This window comes from Hypanus sabinus, chromosome 31 (genome assembly GCF_030144855.1).
Source record: "Hypanus sabinus isolate sHypSab1 chromosome 31, sHypSab1.hap1, whole genome shotgun sequence".
NCBI lineage: Eukaryota > Metazoa > Chordata > Chondrichthyes > Myliobatiformes > Dasyatidae > Hypanus > Hypanus sabinus.
Window position 1 is genome coordinate 26505490 of NC_082736.1, and position 18360 is coordinate 26523849.

Here is an 18360-nt window from a genome sequence, read left to right on the forward strand (position 1 = left end):
CCTGTAGGCCGTCTCGTCATCCCCTCTGATCAGGCCAACCACGGTGGTGTCGTCTGCGAACTTGATAATGGAGTTCAGGAACGCAGTCATAGGTGAAAAGGGAGTACAGAAGAGGGCTCAGCACACAGCCTTGAGGCACGCCGGTGTTCAGGGTGAGAGTGGAGGAGGAGAGGTTGTCTAACTTAACAGATTGGGGTCTGTTAGTCAGAAAGTCCAAGGTCCAATTGCAGAGGGATGAGCTGATAGTTAAACACAAGTTAAAAGAGATAAGCTGTTTCTATTTGGGACTGCTGATAGCCACATTACATAGGGAGATGTCCCTTTCATCTGTGGCCCCACCTCTTAAAGATTGATAAGCGATCCAATTTAAGTAAGGACTGGCTCTGCTTTGATTAATCTTGTCTGCCTTTCCCGTATCGAAGAGACTCCCCGACGCACCTTCGATGGGCAGCGCCACGGACCAATAGTAATTCGCCCTGGATGATTGACGTACTCGCTGTCCAATCACCAATGGAAACTCTGCCCCCTGCCGCCCTCTTCATTAAAAAGGCGAAAATCAGCAACTTCGTAAATGGAGCAAATAGAAAAATGGTAGCAAAGTGATTGACAGGAAATTTAACCAATGGACACCGTGTTACCGCCGGTCGCTATGAACACCGCTTAGAAAAAAATAAAAACAAATTCAAAATAACGTTTGTAAATAAAATGTGTTAAATAGGTAACATCGAAACATCATACATCTGATAAATTAAATACTATTTTTAAAAATATATATAATTTTGATTTCAGGTCGTGATCTCACGTTGGACGTCGCCGTGAAGCGATTGCTCGCGCTCCGGCCGCCTCGCCCTCTGACCGACGTGGCGGCGGGCCAGTAACGACGAACCGCTCTCCTAACGGACGTGGATGCTGCCCAATAGCCGCCGGAAGGCCCGCCCCGGCTGCCGGCCCGGGCCAATCAGGGCGGGCGGCCGGGGCGGGAGCGTCGGATCGGCCGTTGTGTCCGGGAGGGGAGGAGTGACGGGGGGTGGGAGGGCGGTGGGAAACATGGAGGCCTGGAGTCGCTGAGGAGGAGGAGGAGGAGGAGAGAGGCCGCCGCCGCCGCCGCGACGACGACGACCACGGAGACGGCCGGCCTGGAGCATGGGCTCGCAGGTGCTGCAGATCCTCCGCCAGGGCGTCTGGGCCTCGCTGACGGGCGGCTGGTACTTCGACCCGCACCAGAGCAAGTTCTCCAACTGCTTCCACCTCTACGTCTGGCTCTTCCTGCTCTGCCTGCCCTTCCTGCTCTTCATGGTGAGTGTGCCCCGGCCCGGGGGGAAGGAGGAGGTCTGTGATCTCTGGGAGCCAGGTCAGGAGGTAGCCCGGGCTTTGTGTGCTGGCTGGGGGGTTGAGAGAGAGAGAGAGAGAGAGAAGGAGGTGGACAGGAGTGCAGTCAAGGGTCACCTGGGTTGTCCCTGGGCATGGGATCAGGACCGTCCTGGTACCTGTCACCAAGGGAGTCCAGGGCACTTTTGAGGGGGGGGGGGAAGGAGACTCCAGCTTGTCTCCTTGGGCTGCGATGGAGGGTCTCCCTGCCCTCGTTCTCCCCCCACCACCACCCCTGTCCAGTTTTAATGTCATTCTTCCATGGGGCTGCAGGATCCTCAGACCCAGGTTTCGAAACCTTGCTTCCCATCTCTTCTCCCCCCCCCCCCCCCAACAACCATCCTGTTCCATCGGGTGGAAATGGAGGTCCTGCAGGAAGATGAACAGGAGGGAAACTCCGAAGGTTTTAAGAGAAAAAAAAACATAGATTATGACTCAAAAATACAACTGCAGATGCTGTGGATCAAAGATTATGACTACTGTGCTTGGGGTGTATATGTACAATAGGACCACAGCCTTGTCGCCGGGTTTGGAGGCTTGTGTACCTCAATGACCCGGGGGGGGGGGGGGCGCTGTGCTGGCTGGCATCAGGGCTTTATGCTTTGGCTCTTGGTAGGGTCACTTGTGCCAAGCAGGGGTCAAAGGGTAGAGGCCAGGCTAAGGGTGGTCCACCGGTCCTCCAGGTTCGGGGCAGACAACCCTGACTAGTCAGACGACGACCATTATGGAAAAAGCAACGAAAAATCCTTCTATGTCTGAGTGCAGCAGTATTCCCGAGTCTCCACTGCAGGACTGACAGGAGTGAAAACCGAGAGGAAGCTACTGACACGACGAAGGAAGCCCTGAGCACTGCCAGAGCTGGAGGACCCTCACTAACTGCAGTAGCTGTAATAATATTTTTGTAGCTTGGGAAAGTCAGGAGTCCCATAGTTCCCATATTTGAGGGAAATACACCTAGTTGGCACACCACAGCTGGTAATTGCAGTCACAAACTTCTTTTTTGCTGATGAGCCGTGCAGCAGAATAAAATATTTTCTATTCCACTTTGGATGGCTTCAGCCCGTGTACGAGGTGGGACGGTCCCCAGTCCAATTTATCCAGTCCTGTTATTATTCAGCTTGCATCTCCTGCATGAGTTGTTGTGATTCATGGGGATTTTCTGATTCAGAATCAGGTTTATTATCACTGACATGCGTCGTGAAATTTGTTGTTTTGCGGCAGCAGTATACTGCAGTGCATAAAATTATAACTTATAAATTGTTGTCATCATTGTGCAGCGTGTCGTGTGACATCATCATTATGTGACGTGGGGGATCATGGTCTTTCCGTGACCCTGATTGTTCTTGGCAAACTTTTCCACACAAGTGATTTGCCGTTGCCTTCTTCTGGGCAGTTTCTTCTGAGAGACCCCCGGCCATTATCAATACTGGGATCAGTGGTTGGGTTCCGGAGGATTGGAGGGATGCAGATGCTGTTCCCTTGTTCAAAGAAGGGAGTAGAGATAGCCCAGGAAATTATAGACCAGTGAATCTTATTTCAGTGGTTGGTAAGTTGATGGAGAAGATCCTGAGAGGCAGGATTTATGAACATTTGGAGAGGCATAATATGATTAGGAAGAGTCAGCATGGTTTTGTCAAGGGCAGGTTGTGCCTCATGAACCTGATTGAATTTTTTGAGGATGTGACTAAACATATTGATGAAGGTAGAGCAGTAGATGTAGTGTATATGGATTTCAGTAAGGCATTTGATAGGTACCTCATGCAAGGCTATTGAGAAAGTACGGAGGCATGGGATCCAAGGGGATCTTGCTTTGTGGATCTAGAACTGGCTTGCCCACAGAAGGCAAAGAGTGGCTGTAGACAGGTCATATTCTGTATGGAGGTCGGTGACCAGTGGTGTGCCTCAAGGATCTGTTCTGGGACCCTTACTCTTCATGATTTTCATAAATGACCTGGATGAGAAAGTGGAGGGATGGGTTAGTAAATTTGCTGATAACACAAAGGTTGGGGGTTCTGTGGATAGTGTGGAGGGCTTCAGAGGTTACAGTGGGACAGTGATAGGATGCAAACCTGGGCTGAGAAGTGGCAGATGGAGTTCAACCCAGGTAAGTGTGAAGTGGTTCATTTTGGTAGGTCAAATATGATGGCAGGATATATTAATGGTAAGACTCTTGGCAGTGTGGAGGATCAGAGGGTCTGAGTTCATAGGTTAAGAAGGCGTATGGTGTATTGGCCTTCATCAATTGTGGAATTGAATTTAGGAGCCGAGAGATAATGTTGCAGCTATATAGGACCCTGGTCAGACCCCACTTGGAGTACTGTGCTCAGTTCTGGTTGCCTCACTACAGGAAGGATGTGGAAGCCATAGAAAGGGTGCAGAGGAGATTTACAAGGATGTTACCTGGATTGGGGAGCATGCCTTATGAAAATAGGTTGAGTGAACTCGGCCTTTTCTACTTAGAGTGACGGAGGATGAGAGGTGTACAAGGTAATGAGAGGCATTGATCAACGGAATAGTCAGAGGCTTTTCCCCAGGGCTGAATGGCTAGCATGAAAGGGCATAGTTTTAAGATGCTTGGGAGCAGGTGCAGTGGAGACACCAGGGGTAAGTTTTTTACTCAATAGAGTGGTGAGTGAGTGGAATGGGCTGCCGGCAGCGGTGGTGGAGGTGGAAACAAAAGGGTCTTTTAAGAGACTCCTGGATGGAGACATGGAGCTTAGAAAAATAGAGGGGTATGGGTAAGCCTAGGTAGTTCTAGGGTAAGGACATGTTCGGCACAGCTTTCTGGGCCGAAGGGCCTGTATTGTGCTGTAGGTTTTCTACGTTTCTAACCAGGATTTGTGATATGCACCGGCTGCTCATCTGACCATCCATCACTCGCCCCCGTAGCTTCTCGTAACCCTGATCGGTGGGGCTAAGCAGGTGCCACACCATGCCCAAGGGTGACCTGCAGGCTGGCGGAGGGAAGGAGCGCCTCACACTTCCCCTGGTAGAAACGCATCTCCACCCTGTCACCAAAACATTTAAGTAGTGGAAAAAAGGAGCAAAAGTAGTGAGGTACAGTCTGTGCACACATCTTAGAGTGCTGAAGACTTTTGCACAGTACTGTGTTTCCCAACGTGGGGCAGAGAGCCAGCTTGTAAATCGAACATAGACCATGGAAATCGACAGTACATTACAGGCCCTTCGGCCCACAATGTTGTGCCGACCATGTAACCCACTCTAGGAATTTCCCTGCCGCACAGCCCTCTAATTTTCCTAAGCTCCATGTGCCTATCTTAAGAATCCCTTAACAGACCCTATTGTATCCGCCTCCACCGAACGGGGAGGGTGGCACATGGAGGGAGGGGTGCAAAGGAGTGCCTCGGGCAAGGTATGATGCGGGTTCAGACACACCCAGCCCTGAGACAGCGGGCAAGGTAATTTGATTCCAAACAATTGCTTTATTGATGATTACAGAATGTCTCTCTGGTGCTTCCCGCTCCCTCCCCTCTCCCATCCCCCTTCCCACTCTCAGTCCGCAATAGAGACCCACATTAGAGTTGGGTTTATCATCACTCACTCGTCATGAAAAGTGTATGTTTTTGTGGGCAGCAATATAATGCAATGCATGAAATTGTTAACAGTCTTTGTCATCTTAGCCATGTATGTTTATGCCTAAGACTTTTGCCCAGTACTGTCACGTTCGTGGATTAGTTCATTGCCCACTTAATATTATCCAGGATCCCACCTGTCCATCCGGCATCCTCTCTGACTTTCTACCATCGGGCAGGAGACTCCGATGCATAAAGACAGGAACAGTCAGGATGGGAAACGGTTTCTTCCCTCAGGCCGTCAGGCTTCTGAACTCCCTGCTGCGTCGCATTCCAAGTGTCACCGTTAATCTGTTCCGTACCTGACAATATTTAATTTATGCTGTTTGTTTATCTCTATGTGTAATTCATTTGGAAATCTTTTTTCCTTGCTTTCCTGTTGTTGTGTGTGTAATGGGTGCTTTGCACCCAGTTCCAAGAAGCGTCTCATATGACGGTGTACGTGCGTATAGTTAAATGACAATAAACTTGGTGGAGGGGACGAATCTGTCCCTGAAGCGTTGAGCGTGTGTCTTCATGCCCCTGTGCTTCTTTGTGGGAAGATGCATGATCGAATTGCACTGCTTGTTGGCGGACTTTAATATTGTTATTTTCACTCCTTGTTTCTCTGCTTGCTTCCAATCCTCGTATCTGCCGTCAAACTCCTGGATGCGGCCTCCATACTGCCCTTGAAACTGAGCCAGGCTGTCACCTATGACCCCACGATGAACTTTCTCAGTGACCTTCCTCAGCCTCACGGTGCACTACGGCTTCTGCATCCTTCCACTTCCAGCCTCTGATACAATCCCTCCCCTCTCCGTTTTCACCGCTTGTCATGTCGTCAACTGTCTGGATTTGGAATTCCCACCCCAACCCCCCAACTTTATACACTGGATCAGATTTGTTACCACTGACATATGTTGTGAAATTTGTTGTTTTGTCGTAACAGTACATTGTTCAAAGTAAACTTATTATCAAAATACATATATGTCACCGTACACAACCCTGAGATTCATTTCCCTGTGGGCGTACTCAGCAAATCTAGAGAATATTAACTATAACAGGATCAGTGAAAGATCAACCAGAGTGCAGAAGACAACAAGCTGTGAAAATGCAAATATAAATAAATAGCAATAAATAACGAGAGCATGAGGTAAGGAGTCCTTCAAGTGAGATCGTTGGATGTCGGAACTTCTCAATGGATAGGCAAGTGTAGTCACCCCCTTTTGTTCAAGAGACTGATGGTTGAGGAGTGGTAACTGTTCCTGAACCTGGTGGTGCGAGTCCTGAGGCTCCTGTACCTTCTACCTGATGGTTGAGGGGTGGTAACTGTTCCTGAACCTGGTGGTGTGAGTCCTGAGGCTCCTGTACCTTCTACCTGATGGCAGCAGTGAGAAGAGAGCACGGCCTGGGTGGTGGGGGTCCCTGATGATGGACGCTGCTTTCCTACAACGGTGTTTCATGTCGATGCGCTCAATAGTTGAGCAAATTTTGCAAATGCAGATATAAATAAATAGCAATAGATGACAAGACTATGAGATAAACAGTCTTTTAAAATGAGATCTTATGAAAAATATATTGTAAATTACATTAAGATGTGTGGAACAAAAAGAGAACATAAATACTGGGGTAGTGTTCATGGGTTCATTGTCTGCTTAGAAACCTGACGGTGGAGGGGAAGAAGTTGTTCCTAATGCTGCGTGTCCTGTTCGTGTGTACCTCCTCTCCGGTGTTAGTAATGAGAAGCGGGCACGTCCAGGGTTGCCACTGACGTTGTGGCAGCTGCCCCGGGTTCGACTCCGGCCGGCTCCCAGCACGCTGTCCACCTGCGCTAGGTCGAGCGTTGAGCTAGCGACTCGGCCTCATAAACAAAACGGGCAAAATGCTAGAAGCAGCGAGGTAGCTGCCTGACGCGCCACAAGGTGCGGAGAGGAGCTCTATGTGTCCAGGGCGGTGGGAATCCTTAGTGCTGGACACTGCTTTGCCTTTTGACGGTGGTGAGGCTGGTGCTTATGATGGAGCTGGCTGAACTTACAACCCTCCGCAGCTTTTTTTGTTCCCTGATCCCGGGCAGTGAGGCCTCCAAGCCGAGCTGTGATGCAACCAGTTAGAATGCTCTCCGTCTGCAGAAACTTGCCGGAGTCTTCAGTGACGTGCCAGAACTCCTGAAACACAGCCACCGGCATCGGTGTGCTGGGCCCAGAGTCGACCTTCAGAGATGTGGTCACCCGAGGACATGGAAGCTGCTCGCCCTCTCCACGGCTGACCCCCCCCCCCCCCGCCGCGTGTTTCCGTCGCTTTCCCTCCCGGAAGTGTGGCCTTCAGGAAGCAAACTCGCGGTGCTTCATAAAACTGACCCCCTTCTGCTCACTCTCCTGATCTCTCCTTCTGTAAATGGCCGTCAGACATTGGCTTGATCTGGAGGAGGTTCACGAGGATGATCCCAGCAATGAAAGGGTTGATGTACGAGGAGTGTTCGAAGCCTCGGGGTCCGTACTCGCTGATGTTTAGAAGAATTGTGGGGGTGGGGAAATGGGTATCTCATTGAAACCTATCAGATATAGAAAGGCCCAGAGAGAGTGGATGCGGAGAGAATGTTTTCTGTAGCAGGGCAGTCTAGGACCCGAGGGCACAGCTCGGAATAGAGAGGCTTCTCTTTAGAATAGAGAGGGGAAATTTCTTTAGCCAGAGGGTGGTGAATCTGTGGAATTCGTTGCCGCAGACGGCTGTGCGGCCCAAGTCATTTGGATATATTTAAAGCAGAGGTTGATGGGTTCCTGATTTAGTAAGAGCATGGAGGAGAAAGCAGGAGATTGGGGTTGAGAAGTTAATAAATCAGCCATGGTGGAATGGTAGAGCAGACTCTGGGCTGAATGGCCTAATTCTGTTCCTATGTCTTATGGTCTGATAATGTATATGTTGAGGCGCCTGGGGCCAGTGTTTATGATGCAGTGTACTGTTAATGCATGTAGTTGATAACAGCCCTCAGGAAATTGTGGAGTAGGAAGGTTGTGCTGGGGAGGCTTTGAGATTGACAAGCAGGGCTTGGTTTTGGGAAGTACGCAGAGAGACACTCAGATCAGTGCATATAAGGGCTTCAAGCCTGTTCATGGAGCCTCTCTGGTCCAAGATCTTTGCAGGTTAAGAGATGTTGATGGAGTGGATGTTGATGGTGTTGAGAACCAGGGGTCACACTTGCAAGTCAAGTCTGTGGTCATTTAACTATATACTGTCTGCCATCAAACGAGACGTTTCTCCAAAGCAGGGTGTAAGGCACAGCAGTACACATAACACACAATAACTTAGGAAAGTAAGGATGAAAACTGTAGATGGATTACACATAAATAAACAAAGTGCATAAATTAAATATTGTCAGGTATGGAACATTGACTTTGAATGCGATGCGGCAGGGAGTTCAGAAGCCTGACGGCCTGAGGGAAGAAACTGTTTCCCATCCTGACCGTTCTTGTCTTTATGCATCGGAGTCTCCTGCCCGTTGGTAGAAAGTCAGAGAGGATGCTGGATGGACGGGTGGGATCCTGGATAATACTAAGGGCCCCGCGTACGCAGCGCTCCTGATAAACGTCCCCGATGGACGGTGGGGAGACCCCTGTGATCCTCTCGGCCGTTCTCACAGTCCTTTTCAAGTAAGGGGGTCGGCTATTCCAAATTCAGGTGAGACATCTCCTCTCCTGGAGAGCAGCGAATTGTTGGGATTTTCTACCTCAATGGCCCATGGAGACTTGGCCGTGCGGTTCCATTCGAAATGGAGGCCGACAGATTTTTGGAGATTTGGAAAGGTGTGTGGAGGAGAAGGGCTTGGAGGGTCATGGGCAGAATGCGGGCTACCCTCTGCTATGCAGCTTAGCAATCTTTTGTATCCTGTTTTTCTGATCAAAATCCGGTTTTGTATCACTGACCCAAGTCATGAAATTTGTTGTTGTGCGGCAGCAGTATATTGTTCACAGTAAATTTTATTATCAGAGTATATATACAACCCCGAGATTCATTTTCCTGCGGGATGCTCAGTAAATCTTTCGGCTAGTAACTATAACTGAATCAATGAAGGATCAGAGTGCAGAAGACGGCAAACTGCAAGTATAAATAAGCAGCAATAAATAACGAGAGCATGAGCTGAAGAGTCGTTATAATGAGATCGTTGATTGTGGGAACATCTCAATAGATGAGTGTAGTTATCCCCTTTTGTTCAGGAGCCTGATGGTTGAGGGGTAGTAACTGTTCCTGAACCTGGTGGTGTGAGTCCTTATGCTCCTGTACCTTCTGCCTGTTGGTTGAGGGGTAGTAACTATCCCTGAACCTGGTGGTGCAAGTCCTGAGGCTTCTGTACCTTCTACCTGATGGTTGAGGGGTATTAACTGTTCCTGAACCTGGTGGTGCGAGTCCTGAGGCTCCTGTACCTTCTACCTGTTGGTTGAGGGGTAGTAACTATCCCTGAACCTGGTGGTGCAAGTCCTGAGGCTTCTGTACCTTCTACCTGATGGTTGAGGGGTAGTAACTGTTCCTGAACCTGGTGGTGTGAGTCCTGAGGCTCCTGTACCTTCTACCTGATGGCTGAGGGGTAGTAACTATCCCTGAACCTGGTGGTGCGAGTCCTGAGGCTCCTGTACCTTCTACCTGATGGCAGCAGCGAGAAGACAGCACGGCTTTCCTACAGCGACGTTTCATGTTGATGTACTCAATGGTTGGGAGGGCTTTACCCGCGACGTACTGTGTGGAATCCACTGCTTTTTGTGGGATTTTCCGCTGAAAGGAATTGGTGTTTTCATACCAGGCCGTGATGCTCCCCACTACACATTTGTCTATAAGTTTTTGATGTCAAATCTCTGCGGCCTCCTGAGGAAGTGGAAACACTGCTGTGCTTTCTTTGCAATTGCGCTTGTGCGTTGGGTCCGAGGCAGATCCCCTGAAATAGTAACGCCAAGGAATTTAAAGTCGCTGCTCCTCCGATGAGGATTGGCTCGTGGACCTCTGCTTTCCCTCTCCTGAAGTTCTCAATCATGTATTAGCATTGCAAAACATAATAATGACTAGCATTACGACTTACAATAAGTATATATCAAATTAAATTAAGTAGTGCAAAAATTGATCAAAAGAAAATACGGTCGGCCCTCCTTATGCGCGGATTCAAACAACCACGGATCGGGAAGACCCGGAAGTTCTCTCTCCAGCACTCGTTGTTTGAGCATGCACAGACTATTTATTTCTTGTCATTATTCCCTAAACAATACAGTATAACAACTATTTACATAGCATTTACATTGTATTAGGTATTATAAGTAATACATAAGACTTAAAAGTACAGGCAGTCCCCGGGTTATGAATGAGTTCCATTCCTGAGTCCGTCTTTAAGTCGGATTTGAAGTAGGAACAGGTACATCCGGTATTATTTAGCATCAGTTAGTCAAATGTTTTTCTTAGTACATAGTACATATTTTACCTTTCTATGCATATAAAACACGTATTTCAATAATTAAACCACTGCGTTGCTTAGTAATAGTTGTAGCTTTCATCAGGGCAGGGCCTTTCACATGCTTCTTTCTTTTTCTTTTTCACTTTTTTTATTGATTTTCATATATACATATAAAAAAAACATAACATAATAATGAGTAAATTATGAATACAATAGACTTGAAATCACGTTGATAATAAGATAACAATATCCTATTAAACATCAGCAGAAAAAAAATACCTTAATCAATCGTCCATATGATTATATATGAAAAAAAACAAAAATAACCATTAAAAGAGAAAAAAAAATTTGAAAATATGTGAAAAAAAGTATATATTAAGAAAAATAAAACACTAAACTAAACTAACATGGGCAATAATAATAGTTTACAAGTATATGATAGTGTCAACAAACTCCAGAACTCCATACCTGAACATGAATAAGCAGAAAGAAGGTCTGGAAAAGGCCAAATTAATTCATATGAAAATGTCGAATAAACGGTCTCCAAGTTTCTTCAAATTTAATTGATGAGTCAAAAATAGTGCTTCTAATTTTTTCCAGGCTCAGATAAGAAATAGTTTGAGAAAGCCATTGAAACGTGGTAGGAGGATTTACTTCTTTCCAATTTTGTAATATAGACCTTCTGGCCATTAATGTTACAAAAGCAATCATTCGTCTGATTGAAGGGGAAAACTGATTACCATCTTCATTTGGTATGCCAAAAATTGCAGTAATAAAATGAGGTTGTAAATCTATATTCCAAATTGAGGAAATAGTAGTAAATATGTCCTTCCAGTAATTATGTAAAGTGAGACATGACCAAAACATATGGGTCAATGAGGCCACTTCTGAATGACATCTGTCACATTGAGGGTTAATATGAGAATAGAATCGAGCAAGTTTATCTTTAGACATATGAGCTCTATGTACAATTTTAAATTGTATTAAAGCATGTTTAGCACATATAGAAGAAGAATTAACCATTTGCAAAATTTTTTCCCATTTATCTGTTGATATATTATATCGAAGTTCTTTTTCCCATTCTTGTTTAATTCTAACTGATATTTCTGGTTGTATCTTCATAATCATATTATAAATAAAAGCTACTAATCCCTTCTGACAAGGATTTAAGATAAAAATCAAATCTGTAAAGTCCACCAAAGTTGAATTAGGAAAAGATGGTAAAACTTTATGTAAGAAATTTCTAATTTGTCAATATCTGAAAAAATTAGATTTAGGTAATTCAAATTTGTTGGAAAGTTGGTCAAATGACATCAAAGTATCTTCAAAAAAGAGATCACGAAAACATTTTATACCTTTCCTTTTCCATATGTTAAAAGCTTGATCTGTCCAAGAGGGTTTGAAAAAGAAATTAAGTAAGATAGGGCTATCAAGAACAAAGTTTTTCAAAGTAAAAAACTTACGAAATTGAAACCAAATTCGTAATGTATGTTTAATAACAGGATTAGATATTTGTTTATTAAATTTAACTAAATCAGCAGGAAGACAAGAACCAAGAACAGAGAATAGAGAATATCCCTTTACCTCATTACATTCCAAATTTACCCACTGTGGGCACAGTGGTGAATCCAAATCTAGTTTCCAATACATTAAATTACGAATATTATTTGCCCAATAATAAAATCTAAAATTAGGTAAAGCTAAACCACCATCTTTCTTAGATTTTTGTAATTGCTTTTTACTTAACCTAGGGTTTTTATTTTGCCACACAAATGAGGAAATTTTTGAATCAATGTTATCAAAAAAAGATTTAGAAATAAAAACTGGTAAGGCTTGAAATAAGTATAAAAATTTCGGTAAAATCATCATTTTAATAGCATTAATCCGATCAATTAATGATAAAAACAAAGGAGACCATCTTGTAGTAAGTTGATGAATTTGATGAAGCATAGGTAAAAAATTCACATGCTTCATTAAAATCATTCCGATCGTTGACCGACTGTAGCCTCTTTTCCAATGACTGATGGCGTTTCACCTCTTTCCGATCGCTTTATTACTTCCACCTTAATTTCAATCGCGATCGTAATTATTTTCGTGAACAGAAACACTGCAGATTCAGAGCTGCGCCGCCAGGTCCTAAGGACCACTGCACTGAGCCAGGTTAAATAAGGGACTTGAGCATCCGCGTTTTTTGGTATCTGCGGGTGGTCTCGGAACCAATCCCCCGCGGACAAGAAGGGCCGACTGTAATCTACATAGGTTCATTGAAATGGAAAATGTAAGCTCCCAAGGATCGACTGAGGCGAGTGTCAATTTTTGTACCAGAACAGTGTTGTCCTGGACTGTCTGCTCTGTCCTTCATAGAACTTTAGAGGTTGGAATGTCAGCAGTGGTGTCCAGCGATGGTCGCCGGAAATGTGCGTTCGGCTTGCTTGGGACTCACGCTGTGTCTCCTTCCTCCGCCCCCCCCCCCCCCCCCCAGGCTTTACCGCCCAGCACCTCCGTTGCCGGCATCTACTGCGCTGTCGTCGCCCTGTTCTTCACCACGGTCAAGTCTGTCAACTATCGCCTGCACGCCATGTTCGACGAGGGGGAGATCGTGGAGCAGCGGAACCCCTCGCTGGCTGTGGAGGGCAGCAAGCTGGAGGAGTCCGAGCTGGGGGCCAGCGGCGAGGAGAGCAGTGGTGTCAGGTGAGGAGATTTGACGGGGGGCGTGCAGAATTGCAAGGGGGTATAGACAGGGTAAATGCAAGCAGGCTTTTTCCACTGAGGTTGGGTAGGACTACAGCTGGACGTCATGGGGTAAGGCTGAAAAGGTTAAGTGGAAGAAGAGGGGGAAACCACTCGGAGGCAAGTTGACCCCCCCACCCACCTCATTTAAGTTTGGGTAGGGGGGCAATATCTGCGACTTGCCCCACTTGCGTATGCAAGCACACACAAGAAACGGATGGTCAACTGCACTCTTCTGCGGCAGCTGAGCCCCTCGTTGTCGTGGGGGTGGGAACCTGATGTGCACGGAAAGGACTTGGGCAGGCAAGGACCATGGGCAAGGAAGTGGCAGATAGAAAACAGGGATGTGTACGGTCATAAACACGGGAGATTCTGCCGATGCTGGGGGAGCAAGACACACACATAAAATGCTGGGGGATCTCAGCAGGTCAGGCAGCATCTATGGAGGAAAATAAACATTTGCTTTTCAGTCAAAGACCCTTCATCAGGACACTTATGGTCATGCACTTTGGTTGAAAGAATATAAGCATAGACTGTTTTACTTAATCAAGTGAAGTCACTTTTATTGTCATTTCGACCATAACTGCTGGTACAGTGAACAATAAAAATGAGATCGTTTTTCAGGACCATGGTGTTATACGACACAGTACAAAAACTAGACTGAACTACGTAAAAGCAACACAGAGAAAGCTACACTAGACTACAGACCTACCCAGGACTGCATAAAGTGCACGAAAACAGTGCAGGCATTACAATAAATAATAAACAGGACAGTAGGGCAGTAAGGTGTCAGTCCAGGCTCTGGGTATTGAGGAGTCTGATAGCTTGGGGGAAGAAACTGTCTCACAGTCTGGCCGTGAGAGCCCGAATGCTTCGGAGCCTTTTTCCAGATGGCAGGAGGGAGAAGAGTTTGTATGAGGGGTGCGTGGGGTCCTTCATAATGCTGTTTGCTTTGCGGATGCAGTGTTTAGTGTAAATGTCCGTGATAGCAGGAAGAGAGACCCCGATGATCTTCTCAGCTGACTTCACTATCCGCTGCAGGGTCTTGCGATCCGAGACGGTGCAATTTCCGAACCGGGCAGTGATGCAGCTGCTCAGGATGCTCTTGATACAACCCCTGTAGAATGTGATGAGGATTGGGGGGTGGGGGGTGGGAGATGGACTTTCCTCAGTCTTTGCAGAAACTAGAGATGCTGCTGGGCTTTCTTTGCTATGGAGCTGGTGTTGAGGGACCAGGTGAGATTCTTCGCCAGGTGAACACCAAGAAATTTGGTGCTGTTTACGATCTCTACCGAGGAGCCGCCAATGTTCAGTGGGGAGTGGTTGCTCTGTGCCCTCCTGAAGTCAACAACCATGAGGAGCAGATTCAGAAATTGGAGGGTATAAAGGTACCTGGTGGCCTTAATAAAGGATTTCCTGAAGGTTGAGTCAGTGCTAAGGAATGTCAACCTTCATTTCGAGAGGACTAGAATACTTGTTTTATTGAGTTACAGTGCAGGGTAGGCCCCTCTGAGTCTCGCCACCCAGTAACCCCCTTTTTAACATCATGGGACACCAACAATTGACCCACCAACCAATACGCCTTCGGACTGTGGGAGGAGACCCACGCGGTCACTGGGAGAGCGTGCAAACTCCTCACAGGCAGCGGTGGGAATTGAACCCGGGTCGCCGGTACCATACACTGTTGTGTCGACCACTACACCACCATGTCCCCCCCCCCCCCCAAACGAAAGCAAAGATGTGATGTCGAGGCGTTGGTCAGACCGCACTTGGAGTATTGCGAGAAGTTTTGGGCGCCGCATCTAGTAAAGGATGAGCTGATGTGGGAGAGGAACCAGCGGAGGTTCACAGGAAAGATCCTGGGGATGAAAGGGTTAACTTACGAGGACTGTTTGGCTCTGAGCCTGTGTTTATTGGGGTTCAGCAGAATTGGGGGGGATCTATTGAAACTATTGAATTTTGAAAGGTGTAGATAGGATGGATGAGGAGAGGGTGTTTTCTATAGTGGGGCAATCTAAGAGCAGAGGACACAGCATGAGAATAGAGAGGCGTCCATTTGGAACAGAGATGAGGAGGAATTTCTTTAGCCAGAGGGTGGAGAGCCTGTGGAGTTCATTGCTGCAGACTGCTATTGTGACAAAGCCATTGGCTCTATTTAAAGCGGAGGTTACTAGTTTCGTTAGTCAGGGAGGGAAGCACGTCATCCAAGATTTGCCTAAAAGGGAGGGTCTGAAGTGGAGAGGACAGGAAAGCCGTGGTTGATTTACTCTTCGGTCTTCCTTAACACCGCAGGGACCCGGGAGGAGGAGTGGAGATGACGGTTTTTCGAAAGGCTAACACTACTCCGCCCGTGCGATGCAGCTCTCAGCATTCTGTCTTTGGGTTCAACCAAGTCTCGGTGAGTACTGCCCACTCTGCTGTGGGATGACGGGGGAGGCGTCATCCATGTCGCGGTTACGCGAACAAATCCAAACCTCTGCAAGACTAAGCCGGGGTATTCCACTCTGTGTGACGCGCTTCCAAATAGCAGATTTCCAAATTGAAAAGGATGCATTCGAGCCTTGGTTACGAAACCAGCAAAGACAAACGATCTTGTAGCGATGTATTTATATATATATTTTAAAAAGCTACAGAACTATATTAGGAATATAATGGTCTAATGGCGGTGTGTTATACTATGAAGTATAATAGCATAATTTGCAGTTGAATAGTATAAGTGAAGTTAGAGGTCTACGAAAAAATAATTCACCATGGTTCAAACAACAACACAAAATACTGGTGGAACACAGCAGGCCAGGCAGCATCTATAAGGATAAGTGCTGTCGACGTTTCGGGCCGTAACCCTTCGTCAGGACTAACCGAAAGGAACGATAGTAAGAGATTTGAAAGTAGTTGGGGGAGGGGGCTCTTAGCTTCACCCCACCCCCTCCGGCCTTCTCCTAGCATTTCGCATTTCCCCCTCCCCCCTCTACTTTCAAATCTCTTACTATCTTTCCTTTCCGTTAGTCCTGATGAAGGGTCTCGGCCCGAAACGTCGACAGTGCTTCTCCCTATAGATGCTGCCTGGCCTGCTGTGTTCCACCAGCATGTTGTGTGTGTTGTTGTTTGAATTTCCAGCATCTGCAGAATTCCTCGTATTCACCATGGTTCACTCGTTCTTCAGGATGCTAAGCTAAATTAGCTAAGACAAACCATGAATAAGTATTTACTCATTTTCTTCTACCGCGCCCCCCAACCTACGTGACAGATTACCTTAATAAAATACAATACAGACAGAAAATAGATACTTGGCTCCAACAGACCGTTAATTCCAAATATTATAAGATCAGCCTAATTTGTCACGTGTGCATTGAAACATGCTGTACAGTGTGAAGTGGATCGTTTGCATCAACGACCAACGCAATCCAAATACGCGATGGGGGCAGCCCGCAAGTGTCACCACGCTGCTGGCGCCAACAGTGTAGCCATAGTAGCCTAGTGGTTAGCGACCACAGGCCGTCGGGGTTCAGTTCCAGTATCCTTTAAAAGAAAGTTTGCATGCTCTCCCCGTGAGAGCGTGGGTTTCCTCCCGGTGCTCTGCTTTCCTCCCTCAGTCCAAAGATGTACCGGTAGGTAGGTTAATTGGTCATTGTAAATCGTCCTGTCTGGGGTTAAGTAGGTTGGGTTGCTGGGTGGCGCGGCTCGTTGCTCCAGAAGGGCCTGTTCCACAGAACATAGAATAGTGCAGCACAGTACAGGCCCTTTGGCCCACAATGTTGTGCCAACCCTTAAACCCTGCCTCCCATATAACTCCCTTAAATTCCTCCATATACCTGTCTAGTAGTTGCTTAAATCTCACTAGTGTATCTGCCTCCACCACTGACTGAGGCAGTGTATTACACGCACCAACCGCTCTCTGAGTAAAAAACCTTCCTCTAATATCCCCTTTCCTCCCCTTACCTTAAAGCCATGTCCTCTTGTACTGAGCAGTGGTGCCCTGAGGAAGAGGTGTTGGCTATCCGTTTTATCTATTCCTCTTCCTATCATGTCTCCTCTCATCCTCCTTCTCCAAAGAGTAAAGCCCTAGCTCCCTTAACCTCTGATCATAATGCATACTCTCTAAACCAGGCAGCATTCTGGTAAATCTCCTCTGTACCCTTTCCAATGCTTCCACATCCTTCCTATAGTGAGGCGACCAGAACTAGACACAGTACTCCAAGTGTGGCCTAACCAGAGTTTTATAGAGCTACATCATTATCTTGCGACTCTTAAACTCTATCCCTCGACTTATGAAAGCTAACACCCCATAAGTTTTCTTAATTACCCTATCTACCTGTGAGGCAACTTTCAGGGATCTGTGGACATGTACCCACAGATTTCTATGCTCCTCCACACTACCAAGTATCCTGCCATTTACTTTGTACTCTGCCTTGGAGTTTGTCCTTCCAAAGTGTACCACCTCACACTTCTCCGGGTTGAACTCCATCTGCCACTTCTCAGCCCACTTCTGCATCCTATCAATATCTCTCTGCAATCTTCGACAATCCTCTACACTATCCACAACACCACCAACCTTAGTGTCATCTGCAAACTTGCCAACCTAGCCTTCTACCCCCACATCCAGGTCATTAATAAAAATCACGAGAAGCAGAGGTCCCAGAACCGATCCTTGTGGGACATCACTCATCACAACCCTCCAATCCGAATGTACTCCCTCCACCATGACCATCTGCTTTTTGCGGGCAAGCCAATTCTGAATCCACCTGGCCAAACTTCCCTGGATCCCATGCCTTCTGACTTTCTGAATAAGCCTACCGTGTGGAACCATGCCGCATCTCAAAATAAATAAACTTGCCAGCCCTAACTGGTGCGTCTTTGGACTGTGGGAGGAACCCAGAGCACCTGGAGGAAACCCACACGGCCACGGGGAGAACGTACAAACTCCCCCCAGGCAGGAATTGAATACTTATCCGGGGACCACATCTGTGTGAAGCGCGTCCGGCTGCAGCTCCTTGAAGACTGTGTTAGGGAGCCGGCGTGAGCTTCGGCTCGTGCGGGGGAGCGAGGAGATGGTCGAGCAGAGTTATAGGGAAGTCGTCACCGCGAAGCTGCAGGAGGCGAGAAGCTGGGTGATGGTCGGGGAAATGGAAACGTGAGTGGGCAGTCAGCACAGAGTACCTCTGTGGCCTTTCCCCTCGATAATAAATGTGCCGTTTTGGATGCTGTTGTGGGGGATGGCCGCCCTGGGGAATGCCGTGGAGATTGGATTACTGGCCCTGA

At 47.0% G+C, this 18360-nt stretch overlaps 1 protein-coding gene across 2 annotated transcripts in view; it reads left to right on the forward strand.

Moving 5' to 3' along the window:
- The first annotated feature begins 1013 nt into the window (after positions 1 to 1013).
- LOC132383993 (pecanex-like protein 3) overlaps positions 1014 to 18360 on the forward strand; it is a 121935-nt gene continuing 104588 nt past the window's right edge. The window contains exons 1-3 of one of the 2 annotated variants that reach the window (XM_059955241.1): positions 1014 to 1296; positions 12854 to 13062; positions 15394 to 15499. In XM_059955241.1, the coding sequence (XP_059811224.1) occupies positions 1144 to 1296; positions 12854 to 13062; positions 15394 to 15499 (468 nt within the window). In that variant the 5' untranslated portion in view covers positions 1014 to 1143. The remainder of the gene's footprint in view (positions 1297 to 12853; positions 13063 to 15393; positions 15500 to 18360) is intronic. The other variant, XM_059955242.1, reaches the window with a different exon arrangement.